We start from the raw sequence: 27,936 nt of genomic DNA on the forward strand, positions 1-27,936 counted from the left end.
ACTGGCTGTTGTTCTGAAGATTAAAAGTGAACACAAATCCTGCAGGAGAATCCAACACCATCTAGTCCCTGAGGTGCCACAGGTGGCCGTGCAGTTGAACAGCATGGAGGAAGGAATGGGGAGAAACTCTGCACAGCTGGTAGCAGAATCTGTTAAATGAGCAAAAGAAATATTTAAAGGAGATGACAGAATATGATTTAAAACAGTCTTTGGATGTTACACTTTTATTAATGTTACTTATGATTGCCATTATAATGATGGAGACACAGCCTTAAAAGAATAAGAAGTGTGAGAGTACCTGTTTCTAGATGCAGAGAAATAGAACAGCACTGAGTTAACATTCCACAATGGCATTCAGTTCTCTAGTCCTCATACCAAAACTGACTTTTAAAAAACCCTCCAGTTTTAAACATTGTTGGAGGTCCTATGCAAAAAACCCCAAAGATAGTTCTGAATAAATAACACCAACTGCTTCTGTCGTGTTTTGTCAGCTTCACATTCTCTTTTGTATACAATTTCAAGAGTCTACTCTTTTAGAAGTTTATTGGTAAGATTCACAGAGCAATTTTTAAAGCCTTGAGCACAGGTATTTCTTTTACTTAAATAGAGCAGAGGTTTCATAAATAGCTAGTTACAGAAAACACTAAAACAAGACAAACCATGAATACAATTGCATTTGTAACTGTGTTTCCAAGAGATACTTTAAATCTCTGAATCCCATCTGTCTCCAACAGGAATAACTTATTTACATAGCAAAACATTCACATTTGGGAAAATATTTAGCTCCCACATTATTTCACTTGCACTGTACATTCAAACTGAAAAAATATTTTGGTTCTTCAACATAAAGCACCTTGTACAATATTTTAAACCACAAGCATTCTGTGAGTCCATATCACAATCCATAGGGGAGGTGCTGGACAAGACAACCTGCTTTCAGAGATCTGGACTCTGGATTTCTTAATCGGCCATCCATTGCCTCAATACCCTGTGTACTCAACAAGTTCAAAAGACAAGTCCAGACAGATTTTCCTAAAGAGAAAAACTGGATTCAAAGTGACTCCCTGGTCACTAAGTCCTGGCCACTGCTTTTGCAGGCACCACTTCATCCAAGCCTCCCTCAGACACACAAGAGCGATTTGCTTTCCACCCACAGCAGCTCTAACAGGAGCTGCCATGGAACCTAATAGCTGTTACAGTTAAAAGCTAAATCTCAGATTGAGCCTAGATTTATCACAACCACCTTATACCCTTTCATTCTTGGGCTAATACTGGTCTTTAGCATAGTTATTTCCTCTCTCTAGAGCTTCACCCTCTGCACTTAGAAGCTGCTATCCCACTCCCACTCAGCCAGCATTTTGCTGTTCCTTGTTCCCTGATAATCATCTCTGCACCTCACCATGTATCCTGGTTTTGAGAAGCAGCCTTAGTTTGCTGTAACTGGATCAAATGCTGGGCTCCACAGAAAATAGGAAAGCCTAGAAAAAACGTCTGTATTTGGAAAAAGTTGGTAATAGAACCAGCATTCCACAGGAAACATTCAACCTATGTGCACTTCGGACAACACAAAGTTGAAGCCAAAGTGCTTTAAACATATATATTTGGAAATAATTTAAACTCTTCATGCTGCTGTATCTACCAACCAGGAATTTAACCCCAAATTATCACTCTATTTCCTGCAGTAACAACATGATGTCTGTCATTTATGTACCATATACCATAACCAGCACCTGCAATAGCAAAACTCCCATCTGAAAGCTAGGATCGGCCTGGTTTCTTCACTGCTTGATTGAGATCACCCATTAGCACAAGCCACATAAAAATATGCAGAATACTTCTCTTTCCTCTGGCAAAATCTTGCCAAGAACATCACCAAGAATAAGTGCAGACAAAAAATTGGAATCTTTGGAAACAATTTGCATGGTTGTGAAGCATTAAAGAACTCCATCATAATAAGATCAAAGTTTTTAGGCAACTGCTCTGTAAAGAAACAGCTTTGTTGCTGAAAACTAAGATCTTATGGAGTGGCTTTGCAGAGGTATCTCAGTATGACTCAGCAATGTGAGCTCCCAGCCCAAGCAGCCAACCACATCCTGGGCTGCACCACAAACAGCATGACAGCATCAGAGTGGGCTGAGGGAGGGGATTCTCCCTCTCTACTCTGCTGAGGCCCCACCTGGAGTTCTGCATCCAGATCTGAGACCCTCAACAAAGAAGGACATGGAGCTGCTGGAGTGAGTCCAGAGGAGGGTCACAAAGATGATCAGAGAGCTGAAGCACCTCTCCTATGCAGACAGGCCAAGAGAGTTGGGGTGGTTCAGCTGGAGAAAGCTCTGGGGAGAAGTTACAGCTGCCTTCCAGCACCTAAAGGGGCCTACAGGAAAGATGGGGAATGAGTTTTTGCAAAGGCATGTGGTGACAGGACACAAGGAGATGGCCTAAACTAAAAGAGGGCAGATTTAGATGACGTTTGGAAGAAGTTCTTCCTTGTGAGTGTGGTGAAGCAATGGCAACAGGCTGCCCAGAGAGGCTGTGAGTGTCCCATCCCTGGAAGTGTCCCTGGCCAGGCTGGATGGGGTTTGGAGCAACTTGGTCTAGTGGTCGGTGTCCCTGCCCACAGCAGGAGGGTTGGAATGAGATGATCTTTAAGGTTCCTTCCAATGCAAACCATTCTATGATTTCTCAACACTACAATGCACACATGTGTCTATAATCTAACGTAACAAAAATGATCTTTTCTCAGGCAGAGATATTAAGAACCTAAATCCTGCAAGAGAAATACTTTGTTTCTTAAACTAGTGGCAGCAACAAATTGTGCTGCTCTCCTCAATGCACATAAGTATACTGATTTACTAACAACGTATCCTCTAGCACAAATCTTCTGGTAGTTCTGTGATAATATGCAAAAGCTATTACTTACAACTTGTTACATACACAATCTATGCACAGACGTCAGACATCAAGTTAAAAACTAAAACATCACAGAGATGTCTTTATCATACTCCAAACTAAGCTCTTCTCCTCAAGCACAAATCTGAATCACATGTGTACACCTTGGAACGTGTTTCCTAAGGTAATTTAACGTTATTGAACCTAGTAATTGCTTCAGATAGGCATCTTGGCAGAGGATGTAAAGAACAAGGTTTAAGTAACAAACAGGTAGTTAGCTCCTGGGTGATGAACACCTGCATTTCTCACTGAGAATATAAAAATATTCATGATTTCATGATCAAAACCTGCATCTTGATATCTCATTTCAGTAATAAAGACTGTCTTAATTCACAAAGCCTGCATCTGAACATCCCAAACCAAGGAGGTTTGGATCTGGGTTCTGGACCATTATTCCTGGTATACAGACACTTATCTTCACAAGCAACTGATGTTAGTGCAGTATCTGACACGTAATAAATTCTTTGATGGTATTAGATATCTGCAAAGACTGAACTGTAAAGATTTTAAAGGCAGTCTGCATGACACTGGTCCAACCTGTTCCAGTTCATTTAAGGAGTGTTGGTAGATATTGGCACTAACTATATTGCTGTCATTTAAAAGCTGAAAATTTCAGCTAATACCACATCAGGGTCACATCTTATTCAGATGTTGCAGGAGTTTTTGGCTTAGGAGAAGTTGGGAATGAACAAACCTCCCAACCCACTCAACCTTCAAGCAGACAATCTTAGTAGCAGGAGTGTATTGGGGCATGCAAGTATAGAGTTAAACAGAGGTATGATGTTAGAAAGCAAACCCCAAACCTCTCCGTTTTCTCTCTGGATCAAACACCAAGGTGATCTGAAGCCAGGTCTGTGAAAAGGTGGCACCAGGTGTGCATAAAAAGTATTGGACAGGAGTCATTTCTGGCAGAAGGCAGGCTATGGAAACAAGGGGAGTCCTGAAAGTTTAGGAGTAAGGCACATTATCTGCAAACACAGAACCTTCATTATTTTGCAGATGCAGTAATTTATGACATTTTAAACACTAACATTTATCCTGTATTAAGTAGCCTGTTACAAGGCTGGGAAAGAAGTTTCTTGTTCCTTAGTTTCCTTAATTGTCTTTTGACATTTTGCCAAAAAAATAAAAGCTATACTGCAAGTTCCATGGAATGGTAACACAGCCCTCTCAGCAAGCATCAACAGCCCCTGCACCATACTGGTTTTTTGGTAAGCTTAGTTTAAAAAACAAAGGATATCCTGGGAAGTCACTGCAAAGCCTAGCTTTCTAAAAGAAATACATCCCAAAAGACCTCCAGAAACAATCAGTATGTGCACAGGCTTCTAGACAGCTGTCTTTTCATTTTGTTTCAGGTTTTCTTCTTGCTTAGCAGGGGCGTGGGAAGAGGAGGAATGAGTCTTTCATAATGCTGTGTCATCATCATCTCCAAAATCTCCCACCAAAAGTGAGTGCTTGTCTGGTTCATTGAGTACTAAGCTGTTCACTGAACGCTTGTCTGAAAAGAGAGAATTTATAGAGGCTCTACTGTAGTTGATGATTTGATCCATTAAGCTCAGTTTAGGGGAGCTTGTCCCAGTCTCATCAATTCCAACATGGACACTGATTTCTGAAGGGCTCTTGTGCCTCATCTGGCTGCGGGCCCGGAACTCCAGTTTCTCAGCACTTGGTTTCTGGTACCTAAGGAAGAAAAACCAGAAGATGAATACATCTCATGTTGAAGTCCAGTATGCTAAAATATAGAACAAAACTGGCCTACATGCTATGCACATGCACAAGCCACAGACAAGTGTAATTCAATCGATTATGCAGGGATGAAAGTTTCAGATTTTGCAAGGCTACAGAAGCTCATTTGGTGGTTTTTGTCTGGGATGCAAGAGAACAGGTAAAAACTGACACATATTGCTTAGTATTCAATTACTCTGAGTAGTTGAGGTGCTGAGCATCTGCAACACATACTGGCAAAGTGTGTCTACTGGGAGTGGACCACTGGAGCTATCATTTACTACCTCTTCCACTCTTCTGAAACCTCGTGTGTAAACTAAATAGCAAGAGATGCCATTCCCACCAGTGCTACACTACTCCACCTGCAGGGTAAGTTTACAGCTGCAGTCTCAGAAGCCAGCAAGTCCTGACACAATTTCTCACCAATACACACAGACCGCTAAGGACTTTGCCATTCTGACCAGGCTGCTTATTTGTACATTTCAATACTGTACATTTTTACACACCGTCTGAAGCATTTTGGACCAACTGGCTCCTCTTCTCAAACAAGAACAAAGCCAGGTGCTCATAAACAGCTGCATGAACTGTTCTTCAAAACATTTTCAGACCCACACTTATTTCAAGCCACAACTGTTCATACTCACATCTTTAACAGCAAAGAAGAAAGCACAACAGAAACAGAGGAAGCAGCCATTGCTGCAGATCCCATCCAGGGCTGCAAAACCAAACCAATGGGCAGGAAGACACCTAGAAAAGTAAAATCACAGTAAGTTCAGAGCAGGAACACAGAATTATTCATACACTAACACATACAATCTCACTTGGATTGTTTTAGTTGTATTTCAGTATGTTAATAACTAGGATTTTTGTTTAGTGTTAAACAACAAATATTTGTGTTCTATCTCAGCTAGAATCTACAGCTGGATATGCCACTTGGTCTGAAACTCAGAGGTAGGCATGTCTTACAGTAAACTGCTTGTTCACAGGATCAGGCTCATTCAAGAAACCTTTTATCTTAAAGATATTTTGGTGTGCTGAGCATATCCATTACAACCATAATGTGGGAGGAGGACAGCTCACAAATACACCACTGCAACATCTCCAAGCAGAGAACTGCATTTACTGACAGCTGGAAATGCAGAAAATGGATACTCTTCCACACAATAGTAAATCACTGCAATCTTCTGCTCATGAAGCACAACCTTATTACTGCAGGAAAGCATTCACATACCAGCAGCTATGGGAACTCCAATGAGGTTATAAATTAGAGCAAAGACAAAGTTGATCCGGATCCTTTTCACAGTTTTCCTTGATAAGTCTATACTTGCCACCACATCCATCAAGTCATCCTGCAAGTCAAAGTGTTTATTGGAGAAGTCAAAGACGGGAGTGAGGGAAAAAAAGCATCCATGTAGTGTTATCATACTCCTATTTTAAAGCTAACTATCACACACTGGATGTAACAGACTATGTAGGAAGTATCCTGCAGGTTGATCTACTTTGTCTGCATAAAGCCCATATGATCAGTGCCAATCTCAGCCCAGATGTCAATGTAATCCTGACAACGTACATGGCACCACATGGTGCAGCTCCAGACACCACAATCCCTGTGATATTGAGAAGTAGGAAGTGACTATGACCTTGGAGGTACTGTAGTATGTTACTGAAATATAATTTATGTTTGACAAAAGTCAGGCTACTTCTTCCTCCTCTGCCCAAAGTTTAATTATCCCCAAATTTGTAGTACCCAGAGAATAAGAAAGCATCACAGGGTGAAGACAATCTCTTCTTGGCTTCAGTTGTCCTGGCTTATGAAGGTTGTAACGTCTCAACAATGGTCTGACTCACTCAAAATACCCTGGACCTTCTAACCCCTCTTATCCCATTTTAATGAGCCAGTCTTATTTCTTACCCTAATAAGAACGACATCAGCTGCCTCAATGGCTACATCAGTACCCGTGCCAATAGCAATTCCTACATTGGCCATAGCCAGAGCTGGGGAGTCATTGATTCCATCTCCAACCATGGCCACCCGCTTTCCTTCATCTTGTAACTGTTTCACTTTGGCTACTTTGTGGGAGGGAAGAACCTCTGCAAACACCTTGGTGATGCCAACCTAAAGAGAGAGAAAGTACAAAACCATCTTGCAGCTTTTCTACCAGCTATCAGAATTTCTGTCTTTAATAACGTGGCTAGGAAGCACTGCAGAGCAAACCCATCTGATACAAAAAGAGCTCTGAATTCAAAGTTGATGCTGCTTCCCTTCAAAAAGGCTTCTTTTGTTCTCCCCTTATTCTGAAATGGTTTACATGACCCCTTTTCACATCAGACCAGTTCTGTGCCAGCCATAAGCAGCATCAACGTGACACAACTTGCTTCCTGTAAGTGGGCTGTAGCAAGCTTCAGACCCAAACACACGAATAACAGCCTACCTGAGAGGCAATAGATCTTGCTGTTTTGCTGTTGTCACCTGTCATTAGGACAACTTCTAATCCCATGCTCTTCAAAGTGCAGACTGCCAGCTCAGCTTCTGGTTTCACAGTATCAGCAATAGCTATCAAGCCACAAAGTACTCCTAAAACAACAGAAAAAGAAAGAATCATAGAATCACAGAATGGTAGGGGTTGGAAGGGACCTTTAGAGATCATCTAGTCCAACCCCCTGCAGAATGTGTTTGTAAAAATTTCTTTATTGCTTTAGGGGAAAAAAAAAAACCCATAACATTTTTCCCCCCAAGATGACCAATTGCAGAAACAGTAATATTGACAGTAAAAGGTAGAATGAGAACAGGTATCAAGGCAGCAACGTTTAAGGCAATACAGAGCATGGACTGTCTAACAACAAAACCCCCTTTTTTTTCCTCCTTTCTTCCCCTTTGCTCTCTATGTTATGTACAACTCTCTTGTCAACTAAGAAAGGCAGAAGAGGTCTCTCTTATAGCAAAGTGTTATAATGATCTCTCTTCACCTCATTAATCCACTTCAGGTACAGCAGCTGTGGCATTACTACTTATAACTTTCTATTTACATAGTGACAAATCAACCTTAGAATAAAGAACAAGACAGCATCAACCTTACCATCAACTGCTGCCAGAACTGCTGTGCGACCCCTCCGCTCATGTTCCATCATGGCTTTATCGACTTCATTTTTAACCAGGAGGCCATTCCTAGTCATCCATTCCCGGTTCCCAATGAGAACTGAGTATTTTTGAGAAGTTATCGTAGCTGAAGAAAGGAAACACAATCCTATCATCATGTGGATAACCAGGAAGCTTCCCTCCAGCCTATCCTATCCAGGTTACCCCAGCACACACCGACATGTCAGAGAAACCAAACGGAAAGTATTTCTCAACACTTGGTGCCCTACTAAACTTTCAAGGTGTTCTTGACAAGACAGACACTAACATTTCCTCAGTAATGGGGCGTTACCATGTCAGTGGACCTAGAATCACACATCAAAGGACAGTAAAGGACCGAGTCCCTTTCTCATTGCTTCTAATTTATGCGTAACAGCCCAAAAGAGTAGAAAGATCTAACAATGGGCTGTTCTTGATGGAAAACTAGTCAGCTGTGCATATATACATAATCTTGTCTAGGATGAAGTGAGAACAGAGAAGCTGGAAGATAATTCCTGTAAGATTTTCCAGCCCCATATTCAACATGTAACTTCAAGTTGAATTTAACCAAAATGTCCTGAGTGATGTGTGTGCATGAAAGAAACTACTGACCAACTATTTCATGTGTGCCTTGATGCAAGGCAGTTTTCCAGGGCAGAAAAAAGTGAGCTCATTCTGAAGGATCCTAAAGGCAAGAGCAATAATGAATAATCCACTTTGTTCTATAAACCAGAGGTGACTTACTTGGTAGTTCAGCATCAATAATCAAAGCAGGCTGCACCGATTCGTCTGTGTTTTCCTCAAAATTCACAAGCGTCACATTTTTAATATTATTCTCTTCAACCATTTTATTTCTCCTGTAGAGTAATGCTTCAATATTGGTGACTTTACAACTAATGCCACAGCCTGGAACTACCTGAAAATCTGTACATGTCCCAAGGATTTCTGACTCCAGTTCCTAAAGGAAAGGATGCAAACTGAGAAAAATTTTACCTATATAAAACATGTCACATTTACAAACCCCACAAAATAAAGCACAGTCAAACTAACTAACAGGAGCAGAGAAATAGTCAATCAATCATCAGAAGAGAAAGTTTGATTATTCAGTGCATCTAACGTGATATTAAGTAACTTATGTGGCTCCACAATTTTCAACTATCTGTAGTGAATCACAAAATCATAGAATGGTAGGAATTGGAAGGGATCTTTACAGATCATCTAGTCCAACATCCCTGCAGAAGCAGGTCCACCTAGATCAGGTCGCATGGGAACGTGTCCAGGCAGGTCTTGAAGACCTCCAAGGAAGGAGTCTCCACAAGCAAGCTGGGCAGCCTGTGCCAGGGCTGCCTCACCTCACAGTGAATACATTAATTACCTTCTAATAACATAAGACTATTCATACATGTCATGTACTGCAAAAGAGGTTCTTCCATAATACAAGCTACTCTTTTCCTGTATAAGCAACTTACCTTTTTGCAGTATTTTGTTATTGCTACTCCCAGAGGGTGCTCACTGTTGCTTTCTGCAGTCCCCACTATCGCCAGCATTCTATCACGTGGCAGTTGGTTACTCTCCGCTAGAAACTTCACCTGCATCACTTCTGGGGTCCCGTGAGTAATAGTCCCAGTTTTGTCAAATACAACCACCTTCACCTGCAGCAAAACAGGAAGACTTCATTCAATGAACAAAGCCTTAATACATAGCTTCCTCAGAAAACCACTCGAGTTAATTAAACTTACTAACATGCACTGATCAAACATCACTCACTGACTGTACTGACAGATCTGTAGGGATCTGCTCAGGCAGCAACTCCCAAAATGCCCCCGACACCAGCCTTGTTCTTGTAACAATAACCCACAATTCTTACCTTATGCGCCATCTCTAAAGGCTCTCCTCCTTTAATCAGTATGCCATTCTGAGCTCCTACTCCAGTACCAACCATCACAGCTGTAGGGGTGGCTAATCCCAGAGAACAGGGGCAGGCAATGCACAAGACCGTAATAGAAGCTTGGAAAGCAAAGCGGATTATCACTTCAGCTGTGGAAATGCTCTTGTTGTAACCCTGGTGATAGAAGGTCATTTTAGAAATAGAAGAAATTGAGCAATAGAAACACTATATTAACTGCACAGTGCCATTAACCTTAAAAAACCCTGCAGAGATGCAAGTTATTAATAAGTACAGGCAAATTACACAAAAGCGAAGATTAATGACTAAATTAAAGACTAATTAATTAGTGACAAAGTTCTGTTCTATAGTGCATGTAGTCCAAAATCTGTTGTATTTATAAGACATTTTCCTATGCTCTATATACTCTTATGCTGTAATGGGACAAAAGATACCAGACTGCCCTTCTAGAAACTAATAAATTCTAGTAAAAAAGATTCATAAGCCAAGAAAGCCAGGATCTAAGCAACCTTAAGGTAAAAGTCAAGATCCTGATCCTCTCTGTCATCTGTAATGAAAATGAACTCCACTGATTTCAAAGATGAATTTATACAGAGTTATGCTAACATGAAGAATTGGAGTTTGTGACACAGGGACTTTTCCTCCCAGGCATGGAATGGAAACTGGGACATTTTTACACTGAATATTTGTTTTTATAATGCTAACTTTCAGAACTTGATTAATGACAGCAGATTCTCTTAAGTATAAATGTAGAAGTGACACAGTGTAAAAAATATATAAAAAATACTAAAAAAACCCCAATATTAAGAGCTATAGTCAGCAACTGCCTGCAGGGATAAACCAGAAAGGGAACAACTGCAGTCTAAGAGACTTGTCAGCTAACTATGTTTTAAATATTTCAGAAAGTGTTTAAGGAGACTATTACTTACCAGAAAGTATTTCTCCACTATTTCAAAATCCACAAAACCAATTATAATCCAGGCAAAAAGGGTAACCACAGAGACAGCCACAATACAAGGAACGAAGTAGCCGCTAAGTTTGTCTGCAAATTGCTGGATAGGAGCCTGGGAAGAAGAAACATGTCAGCTCCAGGAACATTACGCTTACTCTCTTCTATGCCTTCAGACACATGCATAATCACAGCTTCTGTCTGCAGCACATTTGGCATACCACACTTCATAATTAAGCATTTATTTAATAAGATGATGAGACTTGGAGTAGACTGTATCAAAGTCCTTATTCAGCAAGATACTTCATTATGCAACTGTAATTCAAATCTACGTCTTAACCACTCTTCAAATGACTGGGTATGCTGATGCCTAAATGGCAAGACAAAACCCCAAATGCTTCACTTGACAACACGCTACCTTTGAGGTCTGGGCCTCCTCCACAAGTTTAACAATCTGGGAAAGGGTTGTATCAGCTCCGACATGAGTTGCTGAAATCAGTAGTGATCCATTCTGATTAATAGAACCTGCAATAACTGTATTGCCAGGCTTTTTAGTCACAGGCATCGCTTCACCTGTGGAAAGATCAACAAGAGATACAAAGGTATCTTTCTCAGCATATTAGAGTGGCTACCTAATGAACTCCTAACATGCAATTAGAAGAATGAGAACATCAGCTTCAACTTCCCTTCTTCAGATTGATTTAAAGGAAAAGAAAAACATTTCAAACCTGTAAAAAGCAAATGCTCACCTGTGATAAGAGATTCATCTACCATAGAGTGTCCTTCAACAACACGACCATCCACTGGGAATTTCCCTCCTGGGATCACTTTGACAATATCACCTCGCTGAACCAGTTCCACATCAACTTGCTCTTCACTACAACGATGCACAGTGTGCTCAGTTAGAGATTGTTAACTGAAGTTACCCAGGCAAAAGGAATCATCACTATACACACAGCATAATCCCATTGGCTGACATTGTTAACACAAAGCCATTTTGAAGAACACTACAATTATCTTATTTACTTTCCAGTTGAGAAAATCCACTATTTTTCTTATCACAGCAAAAATTAGCAAGATTCCAGTAAACCAAATCAGAGCAGCGTTAAGTTTTCTGCATCTTAACATTTATTTCTGGCAAATCTGCCAGCAAATCTGAAGTTACAGCTCTACAGAATGGTAACATTTGTCTGTGAATTAGGCATATTAACAAGAAAAAAGAGGAACAACAGAAAAAGCAAATGACAAAGCAAGATACCTTAAAAGAACGTTATCAGGGCCCAAGGTAACAATAGTAGCTTCAGTAGCTTGTAATGAAATTAGTCTTGCCAGTGCTTCTGATGTTTTACCCTAGAATAATAATTGTCATATTTTTCTGACTATGCTATTGAAAGCAACTGCTGGGTAAATGACAACTGTATATGTTGCAATTTACCCTAAGTAAGAAAAAACTTTCTGCAGACAGACTTACATCAGGTCATTTCGTATTTTTACTAGTTCATTTACTGAAGATGATTTTACAGCAAAGACTATTAGAAGAACCTAACAAAGCTATTTCATGTTTTTTTTAATCAAAGTATGCAACATTCTGAAATGATTCTTAGTGCCTTGCAGCCTGTAGGTACCACAGGCTTTTATTTCCCTTACCTTTGCGACATGCTCTAGCCACCGGCCCAAGGAGATGAACACAAACAGCATAGGAGGTGTGTCAAAGAAAGTTACAGGGTTTACTTTTGCTTTCTCAGCCATTGCAACTAGGAGAATAACAAAGGAGTAGACGAACGCAATGGAGGTTGCCAAAACAATGAGCACATCCATATTTGCTGTTTTGTGCTTCAGTGCTTTGTAAGCCTGTATGTAGAAGTGCCATCCTCCAAACATCTGTAATGAGAACATCAGGTGTATTTAACACACACACTTGTAACACACAGCAGCAGCATTTCCATATGAGAGGGAGACACTCATTTGAGTTGACTTCTCCACCTCTTTCTAAAGAAAATCCCAGCTGGAGTCAAGGGCTATGGTCTCTACCATGGTATTCTCAGGTTTTCTCGTCTGCAGGCAGTTCCACCAGCTTTCCCCAGTACCCACCAGTGCAGGCTGGCTCAGATGCTGACTGGCTGCAAAGCATCTCTACGCTGATCAGCCTGCCCAGAACCCTCACTTAGTTTGGCAATGGTGGAAGCTCATAACCTCAAAAGCATTTTGAATGCTTTAGTTACATGAAAGCATAGTTACAGTCACTTTCTAAATGTAACTTCTTCATAGCCTTCCATCTTGTTGTTAAGCCCAACAAACTAGGAGCTGTCATTCCCACTTACCTGTACAGGGATACAGAGTAAAAAGGACAGAAAATTCATAACAGACAATCCTGGTAGGAGCTGGTATTCCAGGAACATAGAGGAGTGAAGGGCTTCCATTTCCTCACTGCTCATGTTGTGATGTGTGTGAGCATCTGCAAGTCGACTGTCCATAACCATCATGTAAATCATCAGCCCCATGACAGGGACACAGAAAATGAGACTCACAAGAAAAGACCTTTTCCACCTTTGATTTAAAGAAAAAAAAATGCTTTCAACTTAAGTGCTGGATAAGATTTTACCTAGCAAGTCTGCACAGTCACAAAAAGCATTAATAACTTTACTATTGATTACAACAGAAGAATCAAAGATGTTTATGGGATCTAAATTATGTTCAGGAATACTTACTGCCTTATTTCCTGTTTGTGATCTAGATGACTAGCAGATCTATCCTTTTTGACTAATGAAGTAGTGAAACCTAAATCCTAAAAGAAAAAAGCATAATAAGAAGAAACAGCCAATTTTATATGATCACAAACTGTCTTTAAGTTATTGCCTGATTATTGATGCTGCCAGCCTCACATTTCATTTCTCTCATTACCATTTCTGATACAATTGCTAGCATTTTTTAGTTACCTTGCAAACACAGAAAAGCAACCTGATGTAGAAATCAACTGTTCTAGAACATTACAATGCTATTCCAAAATGCAGCTTTACAAAAGAGTTATGCCTGAAGTACAGAAGTAGAAAAACAAAAAGAAAGCCAAGAAACTTTATTCACCTCTCTCCTGCTACACTGCTCATGGATGTGCTTTATTTGTCTGCAAACCTATAGCTGGTATCTTCAACTCTAGTTTTATCCTAGCTTTCCTAGTATTTCTGCTTAAAAACTTAGGCCCAGTCATAATTGCAGCATTGCTTCTGAGCCTGAACACATGTATTATCTGCAGAAACCTGCATGAAGACAGCAGATGGAAGAAAGGAGACAGATTTTTTTTTTCCTTTAATATAGTTTTCCCTTCAGTTTCTGGGGTATGTAACTCTTGAAAATACACTGCATATGAGTCTTGGTGCCTTTATGAAACTTACCTTTATCACTTGTATAATATCTCGAGGACCTACAATCTCAGGATCGTATTTAATGTGTGCTTTGTTGGTTGCAAGAGCTACTGAGCAGTACAAGACACCATTAGTCTTCATGAGGGTGGATTCTATCTTGTGCACACAAGAAGCACACGTCATTCCTCTCACCTGTAAAACAGAGATTCCTTCCTGTTATCATAAGCAAAGGTTACTCAGTAAATGCAACTTAAAAAGTAGGTAAAGAGCTTATGGCTATCCTGGATTACTCATTGCATATTTCTGGGGTTTGAAGGAGTGAGACAGAGCTCTCTAAGAATGAGAACACTACAAAGGAAGCATGGCATAGAGACAAGGTTATTAAGCTCAGAGCTGGGGTACACTGACCTAGATTCAGCCACAAGAAAAAGTAACAAAAAAAAGATCCTGCAATAAGCAGAGTCAATAAAAAACCCCACAGGATTATTTCTCTGACTTCAGTGTAGGAGTAGTGAGCCAGCACAGTTTGCAGGACAACATCAACACTTCAGGTAGTAACTGCTTACACAAGTACATCCAATAGATAAATGGAATAAAGATGGGGGTGGTTGTTTTTAATTACTAGCTTACAACAAGTTCCAGAACTCCATCTCCTTCGCCACAGTTTTCCATCACGCTGGCTCCAAATCCCAGTTCCCGGATGAGCTCTGCAATAGCTGCAGGGTGTATGACAGCAGGGTTGTACCTCACTTCTGCCTTTCCTGCCATTAGGGCAACAAGTATTGAATGTATTCCTAGAAAATGAAAGGAGTGAGTGGCAGATCACGTTTAACAAAAGACCACTGTGTTTATGGTAACATCATCATGTTTAGCAACCCACTGAAATGGAGAAAACTACCACATTTTAGGCACATATAAAGAAAAAGGTCATACATTTTGAAGATACATCAACAATGAAACAAAAGTACCTATGTCTGACAGACTAAAGTATTACTCCACGAGTTGCATGGTTTTAACAGTCTAATTAGAAACATTCAGTCCATGCTATATGAAAAGATCTATTTTTACTTGAAAGAAATAATTTCAAAACACAGTTCTGCATATTTTTCTGATCTGCATTTACCACTTCTAAAAGCCCTTACTTCAAGAGAGAACACGTATGAGGAAGGGCAGATTAACAGTGTGCAATTCTACTGTAGTCTATGTGAAAAGGATTTAGATCCACACATTTTCTAGGCTGAAAAAAGTTAAATTCCAGGTTAACTTGGAACACATTCATCTTAATTACAATAATTAAACACAGTCCACATTAATGACTCTTTGTTCCTGCAAATAATCATCACACTCACAGAAGATAGACACAGTTGTCCTGACTTGCAGAGCTAAAATTAACTTATGCCTCTTTAATCCATATTAATACTGTTCCTCTCTGAGAGTTCCCTTCTTAATACAGGCACATACACTTCTGCTTTAAGTTGCAGACCTGGGTATGTCCCTCCACTAGGAAAGATTCAGTCTAGTCTCAAAAGGATCTGTATTTGATACCTCTGTTCTCTTTGGAGCACTCCATCTCCCACTGTTGTGAAGGCAGTCCCTAGCCAGCACACCCACAAAGCATCAAGAATGACCAGCAGTGCACAGATCATGTTCCCACCCACGAGACACACCAGTAATGGTACTTCTCTTCAAAACTCACCCAGTAAAAATGCTGTCCAAAAGCTAAATGCATTCTCTAAAAGAAACGCTTGGAAATTGAACAGATTACACTGACATACATCTTACCATCTTCTCTCCTCAAATTTCTCTCAATGTTGGCTACACATGAAGCACATGTCATTCCTGTGACTTGGACATAGCACTTGGATATAGTCTTTGTCTCCTGGCCAGCAAGGTGGGCTGGTGACACTTTGGAAGGAAGGTCAGTTTTCTGAGGTTCCAGCTGCATTTCAGGTGAAGGCTGAGCTACTGCCACAGGTAGTTCTGCTTTTGCTGAAAAGGAGATTGCAATTCAGGACGTTATGAACAGCTATGGCTGATCTGGTACTGCACCAGTCAAAAACACACACTGCTGTAAATCTGGACCAAAAAATGGTAATCGTACCTGTCTTGTCCATCAGTTTCATCCATTTGCCAATTAAGAGTAAGCAAAAGAAAACAAGACAAAAGGTTGGGCCTCTGATCAGCCTATTGTTTTGTTGCTCTTTTTCTTTTTGCCTTTCCTTCTTGTGTTTGTCAGTTGTGTTGCACATCCTTTGTCCTCTCCTATAGGTTTTGAGCTAAACCTCTGCATTGCAATCTTAGCTTTACACGCAATTTCCTTGACTTCACCCGTGGCACAGAACTGAATTTGTAAGCAAGTGCATATTTCTTAAGCAAAGTCAGTGCTTCTGACCTTAGAGAAGGGCTCTCCAACTATAGACACTTTTAGAGCAATTCAGGAGATTATATGTTTACACAGGAGTAGAATGAAGGAATTAAATCTTTAGTTCTTTAACTTCTTTAGTTACTGCCATAAAATAGCTCACCTGATGTATTAAAGAAGTGCACTGAATTATCTCATTGATAATGAAGATATAAATTTCACCCTGGGTGGTAGCAAATCCCGAACAGAAGTGCACAATTCTTTTAAATTTAAAAGTTTAATATGTCATTACCTGGTAAAGATGCATCGAATCCCATATCCTCTATTGAGGACTGTAATTCTTCTGGGCACGTCTGCAGAGGGTCATATTCTATAGTTCCCTTGTGACTTGAAAGAGAGACATGAACAGATTTTACACCTACTTTTTGGGATATGACTCCTTCAATGGACTGCACACAAGAGTTGCAAGTCATTCCCTCAATATTTATCACAACGACTTGAGTAAGCGGCTGGCCAGCATCCTTCAAAGCTGGAAGAGACTTCAGTGGAGACGCCAGGGTGGGGAAAAGTGCTACATTTTCATACTCATCAGGAAGGCTGACTTTAAATGTCTCTGGAGACACTGCCTCTATGGATTTTCTCAGCACATCTATGCTAATTAAGTTTGGGTTATAGTTTACAATAGCAGATTTCTTCTCTAAGGAAACAACTATACTTATTACCGATGGGAGTGTTGATATGGTGCTCTGAATATTGTGGACACATGAGCTGCAGTGCATGCCATCAATTCTGAAGACAATTGTCTTTACATCATTCACACTTGATTTTTGGGTTTGTGCTGTCTCAGAGTCTTTGGTCTGAGCGTTCCTCAACCTTTCTAGGTCAATAGCACCGAGCTTAATGGATCTAGGTTGCTTTTTGAAAGATGCTGTGAAACCTGCAGCTTCAATTTGATGTTTGATTTCTTCTGCTGTAATTAGATGAGGCTGGTAGACAACAGCGGCTTCCCGATTGTCCAGGGACACTGAAAATTAAAAGTGTGCATTACTGTCCTAAGCATAATAAGCTTTTTGCCCTAAGAGCAACAGATCTTGTCAAAGCTTTCCAAGAATACTTGAAATAATCAGATATCTAACTGCAACAGAAAGGAAATATAACTGGTTTGGTAAATATCAGACAATTTAGTTGTTCAACCATTTCTTGTCTAGTACTGTAACAATATTCAGCTCCTCTTTTCCTCAACTTTTTTTGCACTTTCCCCAGGACTTTCACAAATAGCATTACTACTTCTTACTAGATGTATCCTTTATTCAGGAGTCTGTGACATTTATGCCAAAGCTACTTGTACAGAAAATTTTGTCTTGCCTTTTAAAACAATCATATATGTGCCAATATTAATTTTAAACTCAAAATAGGAACAAATATTAATTACAATACAAAAACTCCATCTGGTATCAGAGATTTCTGTAACTGGTAATAAAAGTATGGAACACATCTACTCCGGATTCCCTACCAAAATCCAAAGCAACCACAGAATACTGTCACACATGTAATAGGAACAGCCTCAACACAAACTGGCCTCCCTTTTTCACTTCTAATCCAAGTTAAAATACATGTCAATGACTAAATACCAGTACCACAAAGCGTAACTGTCACGCTAAGCTATCTAATCTAAACCAAGATACATCCACAATGTCAGTGTGATCAATTTACATAAAGACACACTAAGGTTTTACCTTTAATCCGCTGAACTCCTTGCAATTTGCCGATCTTCCCTTCAATGGTGCTGGTGCAGGAATGACAGGTCATCCCCTCTACTTTCAGGCGCAGCAAAACGCTGCTTGCTTGAGACCAGTTGGAATCTTCACAAGTTCCAGGTGTTACCTCTGGTGCAGAGATATTTAAATCTACTCCTGGGACCAGTTGTATAATCTGCTTGTCCTTTATAATGGAAGAAATGAAAGCCACCACTGCAGTTTTTTGATCAGAGGACAATTTAACGTCCACAATACCTTTGTTCTTTAGCAGTGTACTACAAATCTGTTTAGATGTTAGAGCTGACTGAGTAGGAATTGTAAGAAAAATAGTGTCAGGTAAAACAGGTTGTGGGTTTGAATTAGCTAATGTGGCATCAAATCCCATGTCATATATTGCTTCCTGTAATGTTGCTGGAGTCTGCAGTTTTGAGTCATAAATGATGACTGCATTCTTATCCTCTAGAGATACCTTGCAAGAGGGAAAAAAAAAGAGTTAGCAAACTGCAGTACTAAGATAAGAACTAATACCCTGCATGAGGTTAGAAATAGTTTTTACTTGCATGTATTAATAATACTTGTCCAGTATAATTTTATCTATCACTACTCCCCTTGCAGAGTAAAACCATACTAACAGGCACAATGAAGTAACTTCTGCACACCAGTGCAACAACACAGCTACAAAGAATATTTTCTTCCTCAGCAGTTTCAGAATCCTTTACAAGTCTGTCTGCTTTTACTTACAACATCCAGACTGCATGAACACATTTAATGAAACTTCCAGAGCCAAATTTTCTAGAATTATGATGATGATTAATGCAATTAATTCCCAAAAGCAAAACAGCCCAGAGAGAATTCTAATCACATGCACAATTCTGCAGTTAGTAGCAATTACCCTTAGGCTACAAGGATAGAAGAAAACACTCTTTGAAAAAACCCACAGATTTAAGTAGCAGTGAAAACAGACCAATATTTCTGGGCATCTCAGGCAGAGGCTGTTAACTTGCTGTGAGCAACAAAGTGCACCAGACTTCGCAGAACAAAATTCGGTTTCAAAATTCAATATGTGAAAAGCATTACAGAAACCGGTTTTCCTCTCTCTGTACATTCTGGTGATCCAGAGATGTCTGATTTGGTACTAACCTTTCACATCAGATGGAGCAAATACCCTCAATTTAATTTGCTCCCACCTGATGATATACCAAACACAATTACAGTAGTTTCCAAATGGGAAAGCTGATGCCTGCCAAAGGCCTAACACATCATCATTCAATTCTATCTTTCCTCTGGGCAAAGGCAGAACCTAAAGACAACAGTCATGATTAAATTAGACCAGTTAAATCATTTTAAGAACCACCTTTTCTTCATTTTTGTCCCAGTTATGGGCTTTAGTAGAATTAGCAACATGGCCATTTATTGGTTTCATTGCAGTCAGAGGCAAAATGACCTAAATGCAGCTCTGTGTTTGTACCAGCCATGTAACATTTATCTCCTTTGCTGATCTGTTTCATAATCACTAAACGAAAACCTGTCTTAATGTTCTGTGAGATTTTCTGAAACAAAAGATCTGGATAAATTGAAGTTCTGATACTGTAATAAGGATAATTACTAAATCTGACCTCTCAAAGTTTCTTAAAGTCCTGTTCTAGTCAGACTAAGTTTTTGCAATATATTTTCTTGACAAGATTAGATTTAGAAGTAGTATTCAGCTTTGGGATAAGGTATTTACCTTAAAACCCAAATATGAAACTCTAATACTATCCTTTTAAAATTACTCTTATGAATCACAATAAAACAGCTTTATTTTTCACAGTGGGTCAACTACCATACGATTAACTAGACACCTTCTGAATCTGTGCAAGTGACCTCTCCATACTGTCAATTTGAAGAAAAGGCCTGGAGCCTTGAGAGAAAATTTATTCACTATGGGGCACAAAAACAGCTTGCTTTTTTCACCAATAAGTTCTAAGGCTTTTGCTTTGTCTTATTTAAAACCTTCCTGTTCTTGCCTTTTGTTTTTCCTCATTCCTTCACAATACTGAATTATTTGTAAAGCAGAAAGTTACTTACATGTAGCAGATGACTTAGTTGCCACTGCAGTAATCACCACTGCACTTCTAATGCCAGCTTCCAACGAGACATATAGAATATACCCTTCCCACATTTTTTCCCTCTCTTGGTGCATAGTTTATCACGGTTTCTCACATAAGAGCAAAGCTTTGTAAGACACTGTGATAGTGTTACTTACCTTAATGCTGTGGACACCGCTCATCTTCCCAACGCACTGTTCGATGCTTTGAACGCAGGAATTGCATGTCATCCCCTCCACACCAACGACGATGGATTTTGCCTCCATTGTGAAATGTTACTAGAGTCTTCTCATTGCTGTTGGCCAAAACCAATTAAGAAATTTGTTCTTGAATCATTTCACAAAGATTGATATCAGAACAGAGATTTAACACAGGATGTACTTGGTCACTTGTAACTCCAGTAGATTTTCAAATCTGAGCAAAGCTGAACATGAAAGAAACCTTCCGGTATTTACTCCTATGAATTTTCAAAAAGGGAAAGTGTTCAAACATTTCTTATTTGATTTGTGTTACAACCCAGATGATTTAATTGCATGCAGCACACTGTGAGTCACTGGTGCATGACATGAAACTATAGGGAGAAGCAAGTGAGCGAGACACCAGCTCCTGGAACGCTGGAACAACAGAGGACGGCATGTAAGCCTCAGAGGCACAGATGATGATCATGTTTTTCCACATTTTTATCTTGTATATTATCCTACATCAAGCAAAAACAGGGATACTGAAATTAGCCCTTGGAAGCAAATCAAGCTTTTTCCACGTCTCGTTCAGAAAAGTCTATCTTCTGCTCTTCTGAAGATTATCACTATTATTTTTGCTCAGAAAAAAAAGACTGACTCTAAACAAAATTAATCTGAAGGAAAATGGCTAATGCAAAAGACTTTTTTTCTCCAATGCATAAACTCTTAAATAACTAGAGGGTAAAGTGGGCAAAATAAGTGATTGCCAGATTTTAACCTTTTGAAAATTTGCACCATTTTTTCCCAAAGAAAGAGAGGTTACTGACCAGGGAAATGATCAGTCCACTGCTTAATGTCTGGCTGCAGTGGTGGCAACAGCAAATTTTGGTGATTGACTGAACAGCTAAAATTAAGCACATGCTTAACTCTGTTTTTCACCCTGGAGACTTCTCTTGGAAACCAAAACTACATTAAGTATTAACAACATGTAAGAAAATTAATTTTATTACTCCTTGATGACATTTCAGAACTCTTCCCCGTTATAGATCTGAAAGTTTCTGGTTTCTCTTTGAGACAAATGGTGTAAGAAAACAAGGATGTTTCATCATTGAAACAGGTTTACAAAATAATGCTGAAGCTTAAGCAGTAGGAATTAAAGACAGTATAAACCTCTGAATTAGTGAGGTTTCCAATAGATGAAATACGTATTTTCCCTTTAGCTGTGTTTTGTGTGAAAAGCCAGGAACACATTGTGAATTTCTGTCAGACACTAACCTGGTGGAGAATTTAACTGTAATTTCTAGGTCAATAAGCTCAAACAAAAAGTTTAAATACTGAAACAACATGAAAGATCATTTTGAAGAGCTCATTTTAAAGATTTATTTCCTTCCTGCATTCCCTGAAATTCTCATATGACCAGCTAATTCGTGTAAACTATGGCATGAAACTTTATATTCTGATAGACAGTAGGAGTTTTGTTCAAGAATTATGCAGCAACCGACCAGACAAACCAAGAATGAGTGCACACTAATAAAACATGGCTAATGGTGGCTGCAGAATCAGATTCAAAAGCTATGTCTCACTCTCATCCTGCGTCTGGATGCAGGTCAGGGTGCACAGGAGATGCACTGCAGCTTGGTGTGTTCTCAGTGCCAGGAGACAGAGGAAACAGCTCCTATAAAGTGGGGCCTCAGGCAATGAGAGCTTTGATTATTGCTAAGGCTGCCCCAGACAGTATGGTTACTGGATTAAAAAAAAGTAAGGAAATCAGGGGACTGGAGCATCTTCCTCATGAGGAAAGGCTGTGGGACCTGGGGCTGTTTAGTCTGGAGAAGTGGGGAATCTCATTAATATTTACAAATATCTCAATGGTGGGTGTCAGGAGAATGAGGCAGCACTTTTTTCTATTGTATCTAGTGATGGGACAAAGGGTAATGGAAAGAAGCTGGAACACAAACAGTTCCCTTTAAACATCGGGAAAAACTCTTTCAGTGTGAGGTGAGGGAGCCCTGGCCCTGGCTGCCCAGGGAGGGTATGGAGGCTCCTGCTCTGGAGGTCTTCAAAACCTGCCTGGACATGTTCCTGTGTGACCTGATCTAGGTGTACCTGCTTTAGCAAGTTGGAAGGTCCCTTCCAACCCCTACCATTCTATGATTCTATTATTCTATGAAATACTTCGGCTGTGAGCTCCTGTCTAAAATAATCAACGGCTGGTAAGATGCTGCCTTGGAAGAGATTTGGGGTTTGGCTATATGCCAGTCTGAGAACATCTGCTTAGCCTCAAATTCTGTGGTTTAAGAGATTCAAGCTACAGTACAATAGTATCCATTAGTACAAGAAACTAGGATGTGGCAATGCAGTATTTTCTATAAGTCATATGTCAAACTAACAGCAGCCACACATGTAATATGGTGACCAAGTACTATGAAAGTGATTACAGTAGACATTGGCTCTGCTGCTGAATGCCCAACAAAGCACTCAAAAAATATAACTGCTTTTATGTTTAAAAATAACATTGTACTTCTTTTTGTAAACATCTACTATGATTTTACTTTGTAATGGACAAACTATTTCCTCTGTTTTCTCAGTTTGTTTCCTTACCCTTCCGCTGCTCATTTCACATACAATCACTTTTTTACAGGGCGTCATGTTTTGCTGTTTAAAAGGTAGTAGATGGAAAGAGAAACTGAAATTCTTAAACTTGTTCTTCCTCGGTGGTCTAATCAATCAAAGTTTGTAAGATAACTTCAAATATGATGAACGACATTTACAGAAATGGAAGAAAATACTGATTGCAGTAACTCAGGACCACTTATAAACGCTGTTAGGATCTGTTATGTCAACAGAATGTCCTGTTTATGTTTCAAGTGTATGTGCCATAGACAATACTTTCTTTAAATAAAACTTATCATCTGCTATTTGTGTTTAACTAATAAATCAGAAGCAATCAACCTTCAATCACCCAAGAAGTTTTTTTGTTGGGTTAGTAAATTTTTTTCACCCTTCAAGATTTTAAAGTACTAGGACTAAATCCAGACCTTCCATTATAGAATTTAGCTGTTGGATCAAACTGTCTCTTCTTTTTGTCCTGAGTCTTAATTAAGAAATGCTTCTGGATCTATACAATATATCCATCATTAACAGATCTCTATTTGTGGGGAAGATGACAAACAAGGAATTTTATTTGCTTTGTTGCAAGTTGCTAACAGTTTCCATATTATATTCAAAACCAGTCTGTTCTCTGAAAAACAAAATGTGTCTGAAGCTAAAGGCAGAAAATGAGCCGTTGGTAAGCAATACTGTCTCTTCACATAAGTTACAGTACAGACACTGAATTGAGGAATAACACAGCCACCATGTTAATTTTCTCTACAGTCTTACTGAAGATCAAATTCTCTTGATTTCCAGTGCTCCTGATGCTTTGAAGAGTTCTTGTTCCCAGAAGAAGGTATATGGCTAATACAGTTACTGTAAGTATACACACATTCTTTCCCCTACCCTTACAAAACAACCAGGACATCAAGTTAAACTTGAAAGCTAATACATGCCCACATTTGAGACAGTGCTCTACCCTGTTATACTCTATTTCATTTCTAACGCTCTGTCTTCTCTCCAAGTGCTTCCTGGTAGAAATACTTGGCTGAAACTTAAAAGAATTGTTTTTGTCATATATGCCTCCTTCTGGCAGCATTAAATAAAAAAAGGTTCATGACTAAGCAGCCTGGAAATATATGTTACAGTGATAAATTATGACTAGATGTACACAAGAGGTGCACAAATATTGACAATTCAATCCTGGTTCTGCTTATTTGTGTTAATATTTTGCCAAGCTCATGTGAAAATGGATGCAGAAGTTGAAGTATCTGCATAGGGCTGGGTAGCACTCCGTGTATGCTACATTGATGGCTTGAACTCGAACACTCTGTTTCCTCACTCTTGTCATCCATCACTATGGTTGGTTTGTCATCCTATTTTAAAATAAATTTATATATATTAAAAAAGCATACATACATTCAGTGTGTGTATATATGCATCAGCTCAAAAGAGAACCTAGCTGTACAAGTAATAGTTATGGTTCTGGTAGGATGCAGCTGAAACAATCAACAAATTTAAAACTTCTGTAATATACAAAAAGTTTTCTAGGTGACAACTTTTACTGTATAAGCTGACACTAAAGATCTCAATTACTACCACTATTATTAGCAGGTAAATGACTGCTAATAATTAACTTTGAATTACAAGTTATTGAGGACACAAAGTGAGATGCTAAGTAAGTTATGGATCACCCATTGCTTTAGGAGAGAAGAATAATGGTTTTACTCTTAACTGTGCACTGCTCAATCTACAGAACATCCCATCAGCAATTAGCAAAGAATTTTAAGAGTCAACAATGCAAACAAATGGCAGGTCCTCCCCTTTAATCTAACAGATTAAATCAAAAGGCTTCAATCGAGCTGCTGCTGTTTCGGAATATCATCTAAAGTGGCTTCCTTTTACAAAGAGTCTTGGCTTTGAATAAACTTGTAAAAGCTTTTTATACTCTCTACAATCCTATTTACTGCTTAATACCTTTGGAAACTCCCACTTTCTATCCTCTTCCATTACTTCCACCTGTGTTCTGCAGTACACACGGTAATAGTACTTCCTTGTTTGTATATTAACACGATCAATGAAACAGCAGAGGCCTGGAAATAATCTGGCTGTGCAACAGTGTGGAACTGAACATGGTAAGGTACAAGTGGAGGAGCAACACTCAGTGGTAGAACAGGTGGTGTACAAAGGACAACTAAAACTAAAACACTATTTGGGAATAGTCCTTGTCTTTTTTTTTTAACCCCAGGTACAAGTTTAGGCTTAACACTTGGGTTGTCTGTGTGCTAGCTGAAATCCAAACATTTCATTTCCTTGAACAAAGCCAACTAGTGTTTCTATTAAGTGAATGAAGCCACAGAAAGAACTTCTACTTCCAACAGCAATTTATTCCTATGGAAAGGAAAGTTAAACAGTGATCAAGCACAAGGTGACCAAGAAACTCAGGTTCAACTCTCTAAACCTTTTTATTGCTGGGATAAGTTACTACTCTGGTAAAAATACAGACTCTCACTTTAATCCACAAAAAAACAACGTTAATACTTTTAGTATCTGAGCTAACCCAAGCATCACAGTGTAACAAAACGGTGTACATCAAAAACAGGCTTTGTGCCTGCTGTAAGATCAGTAAGGGCATAGAAGCATACACTGTTTCTAAGCAAGTGTACAACTTCAGGTCTCACCACAGTTTTCTACATATAATTACCTTGAATTTCTAGCTACTGAAACTGAAAGAGGTCACAGCTAGGCAAAAGCCACACAAACACCATAAATAGAATCTGTTAGATTTAACTACAGGCTTTGGACTTTATTACATTTCTATATGGCTGGAGAATGGGTTACAGGAGATCTGGTCCAACACCTAAGAACAAGGGCTCATTATGCTCATTGGCAAACAGATACATTTGAAAGTAAGACCAGATATATGAGGCTTAATCATTCAGGGAGAAACTGCACATCTATAATAAATACCTGTCTCAGACAGCTACGTGATACTCTAAGTAGGCTGTAATGTATGTTGCTCAAGAGGTTAACAAGTCGTGCTTGGTCAGCAGACTATGGAAATTGCTCTGAGAGACTTTATACAAGCTGGATGACAAAAAAAACAGAAGAACACATCGAAAACATTCTACTTCACGTCTAGCAAGTTTTGTAACAGTTGAGACAAATTCTTTGCAAATCCTTTTTCTTGTTCATGTCCTTCCATTACCTCTTCAAATCAGGTTTTTGAGGAACATGAACATTGCCCTAGAAGAATCACAGCAAATATTAGGAACAGAATATAATGTGTAAACTCTTAATGTGTGAATGTACTAAGGCCAACTGAGGCTTCTCACTGTTGAGCTTAGTGCCAAAATACAGGGCAGAATGTCAAATACACATACAAGTGAAAATAAGAAGAAAACAGAAAACTAAACATAAAGCTATTTTTGACTTTCATGGTTTGCCAACTGGGAAGGAAAAAAGCTTAATGTCTTTTCTCTACAGCAGAATACATTATAATTATTAATTTGTAATCAAATTGTGTTTGTGCTCACACATTGCATCGTCATACACACAGCTGACTTCCACAGTACCAAACAAAAATTTGTTTCTGGATCTATTTACATGCACATATACAATTCAACAAGTATTTAAGTACAGAAATAGAATCTTTGGCCTAAGAGATTAAGGAATTTTACACTAACAATAATTACGTGCAATTTCCAGAACATGGATACAGAAAGGTAATAGTTAAGCTGGGTTTCCTTGTGCTTATTTTTGTGAGATCTTACCCTAAAGCAACTCTTTACCCTTTTCCAGAATATTTACACTATGTTTTTAATCAAAACATTGGAAAGACATACTTATACACAAAGTGCTAGCATGACAAGGCAATATACTAAGTCAAGTAGCTCAGATATGAAAAAAGAGACCTTGGAGAAGAGACTCAGTGACTTGTGCATTCAAATTTTCAAAAGTAAGCCTTTCTCTGAAGGCCAACAGCTATAGAAGAGGTGCTTCTTCCAAGTCCATCAGTGAGTGCATGTTTACCGTATGCCAAGAAGCAATGAGATGTCAAACACGGATGTCCACTGATAAGAACAGCTTATCATGCTTCCACCCAACTTTCCGTTTGATACTACTCAACCTTGTTGGCTGCATTCCAAAGAAGCCACAGGAGTGCTGATGTGACTCCCTACCATCAGTGTGTGCCTACCGCTGGAAAGGAACCACGAAGGCAGGAGCAGCTGGGAGAGAGAAGCGGTTGAGCAGGAAATACCATTTTGGGACCAGAGATGTGTTTTGGCACCAGAGCCCTCGTTAGGTCGGTCTATCTCTGAAACGCCGAGTCACCCCCGCACTCACCCGCCTCTCGCACCCCTCGGAGCCCAGACGAACTCCCTTGGATGAGCTACACGGAATAGTTTGCCTTAGAACCCGGCAAGACCCCACTGCACTTCCTCACCCCTCCGAGGCGACAGAGCTCCCGGAGGTGCTGGAGAGACGCGCAGCAGAATCAAAGCTGTTGTTTCCCGGCTCAGACGCTTCCCCGGCCGCGGGTCACTGAGGGACGGCGCGTTCCCGCGCTGCACCTCAGGCTCCCACCCGACCCCCCCGCGCTGAGGGGACACGTAGCGCAGCCCGGCCCGCGGAAAGCGCCAGGCAAGCTCCCTCCCCACAGCCACATGCGGGACAGCCCACCTCTCTCCCGCCAGCCCGGGACACCGTGACAACGGCTGCGCCGGCGCTGGGCAGAGGAACTGCCTACGGATCCCGTCTAGCCAGGGAATGGGGAGGGGAAAAGGGGAAGAGAGGACCCTCCGCGAGGGGGGTGCAATACCCAAGCAGTGCCGGGGCCCAGGGCCGCACTCACCGGAGCTCTGGGGGCGCAGACACACGGCCTCTCCCCGGGCCGGGGCGCGCGCCTGGCTCTTTGCCTCACGAAGCCCCGCCCCGCCCCGCCGGGAGCGCGCC

General features: G+C 40.0%; 1 protein-coding gene across 3 annotated transcripts; it reads right to left on the minus strand.

The window, feature by feature from the left end:
- Positions 1–208: 208 nt before the first annotated feature.
- On the minus strand, positions 209–27,935 carry ATP7A (ATPase copper transporting alpha). 3 transcript variants are annotated; one of them, XM_062006855.1, is made up of 24 exons: positions 27,836–27,923; positions 26,895–27,373; positions 20,368–20,504; positions 18,102–18,591; positions 16,658–17,389; positions 15,786–15,992; positions 14,634–14,797; positions 14,034–14,195; positions 13,353–13,429; positions 12,966–13,191; positions 12,292–12,525; positions 11,903–11,994; positions 11,394–11,521; positions 11,063–11,217; positions 10,625–10,759; positions 9,657–9,851; positions 9,259–9,441; positions 8,534–8,747; positions 7,752–7,898; positions 7,107–7,249; positions 6,587–6,790; positions 5,906–6,023; positions 5,319–5,421; positions 209–4,629 (listed from the first exon to the last, which is right to left on the minus strand). In XM_062006855.1, the coding sequence occupies exons 3-24, from the start codon at positions 20,473–20,475 to the stop codon at positions 4,353–4,355; spliced, it is 4,494 nt and encodes a 1,497-aa protein (XP_061862839.1). In that variant the 5' UTR covers positions 20,476–20,504; positions 26,895–27,373; positions 27,836–27,923; the 3' UTR covers positions 209–4,352. The 3 variants fall into 3 exon arrangements, with proteins under 3 accessions (XP_061862839.1, XP_061862840.1, XP_061862838.1); XM_062006856.1 differs by having other exon boundaries at positions 26,895–27,209; positions 27,836–27,921; XM_062006854.1 differs by lacking the exon at positions 26,895–27,373 and having other exon boundaries at positions 27,836–27,935.
- Between the last annotated feature and the right edge of the window lies 1 nt (position 27,936).

This window comes from Colius striatus, chromosome 13 (assembly GCF_028858725.1).
Source record: "Colius striatus isolate bColStr4 chromosome 13, bColStr4.1.hap1, whole genome shotgun sequence".
NCBI classification, from domain to species: Eukaryota; Metazoa; Chordata; class Aves; order Coliiformes; family Coliidae; genus Colius; species Colius striatus.

Excerpts from the sequence above, each read along its gene's own strand:
- ATP7A (XM_062006854.1), bottom strand. The coding sequence starts at position 20,475 with ATGGAGGCAAAATCCATCGTCGTTGGTGTGGAGGGGATGACATGCAAT. Across the intron at positions 12,526-12,965 it reads TACTCTGTATCCCTGTACAG|ATGTTTGGAGGATGGCACTT; the intron begins GTAAGTGGGAAT and ends TTCTCATTACAG. Across the intron at positions 9,852-10,624 it reads TAGTGGAGAAATACTTTCTG|GGTTACAACAAGAGCATTTC; the intron begins GTAAGTAATAGT and ends TTCTATCACCAG.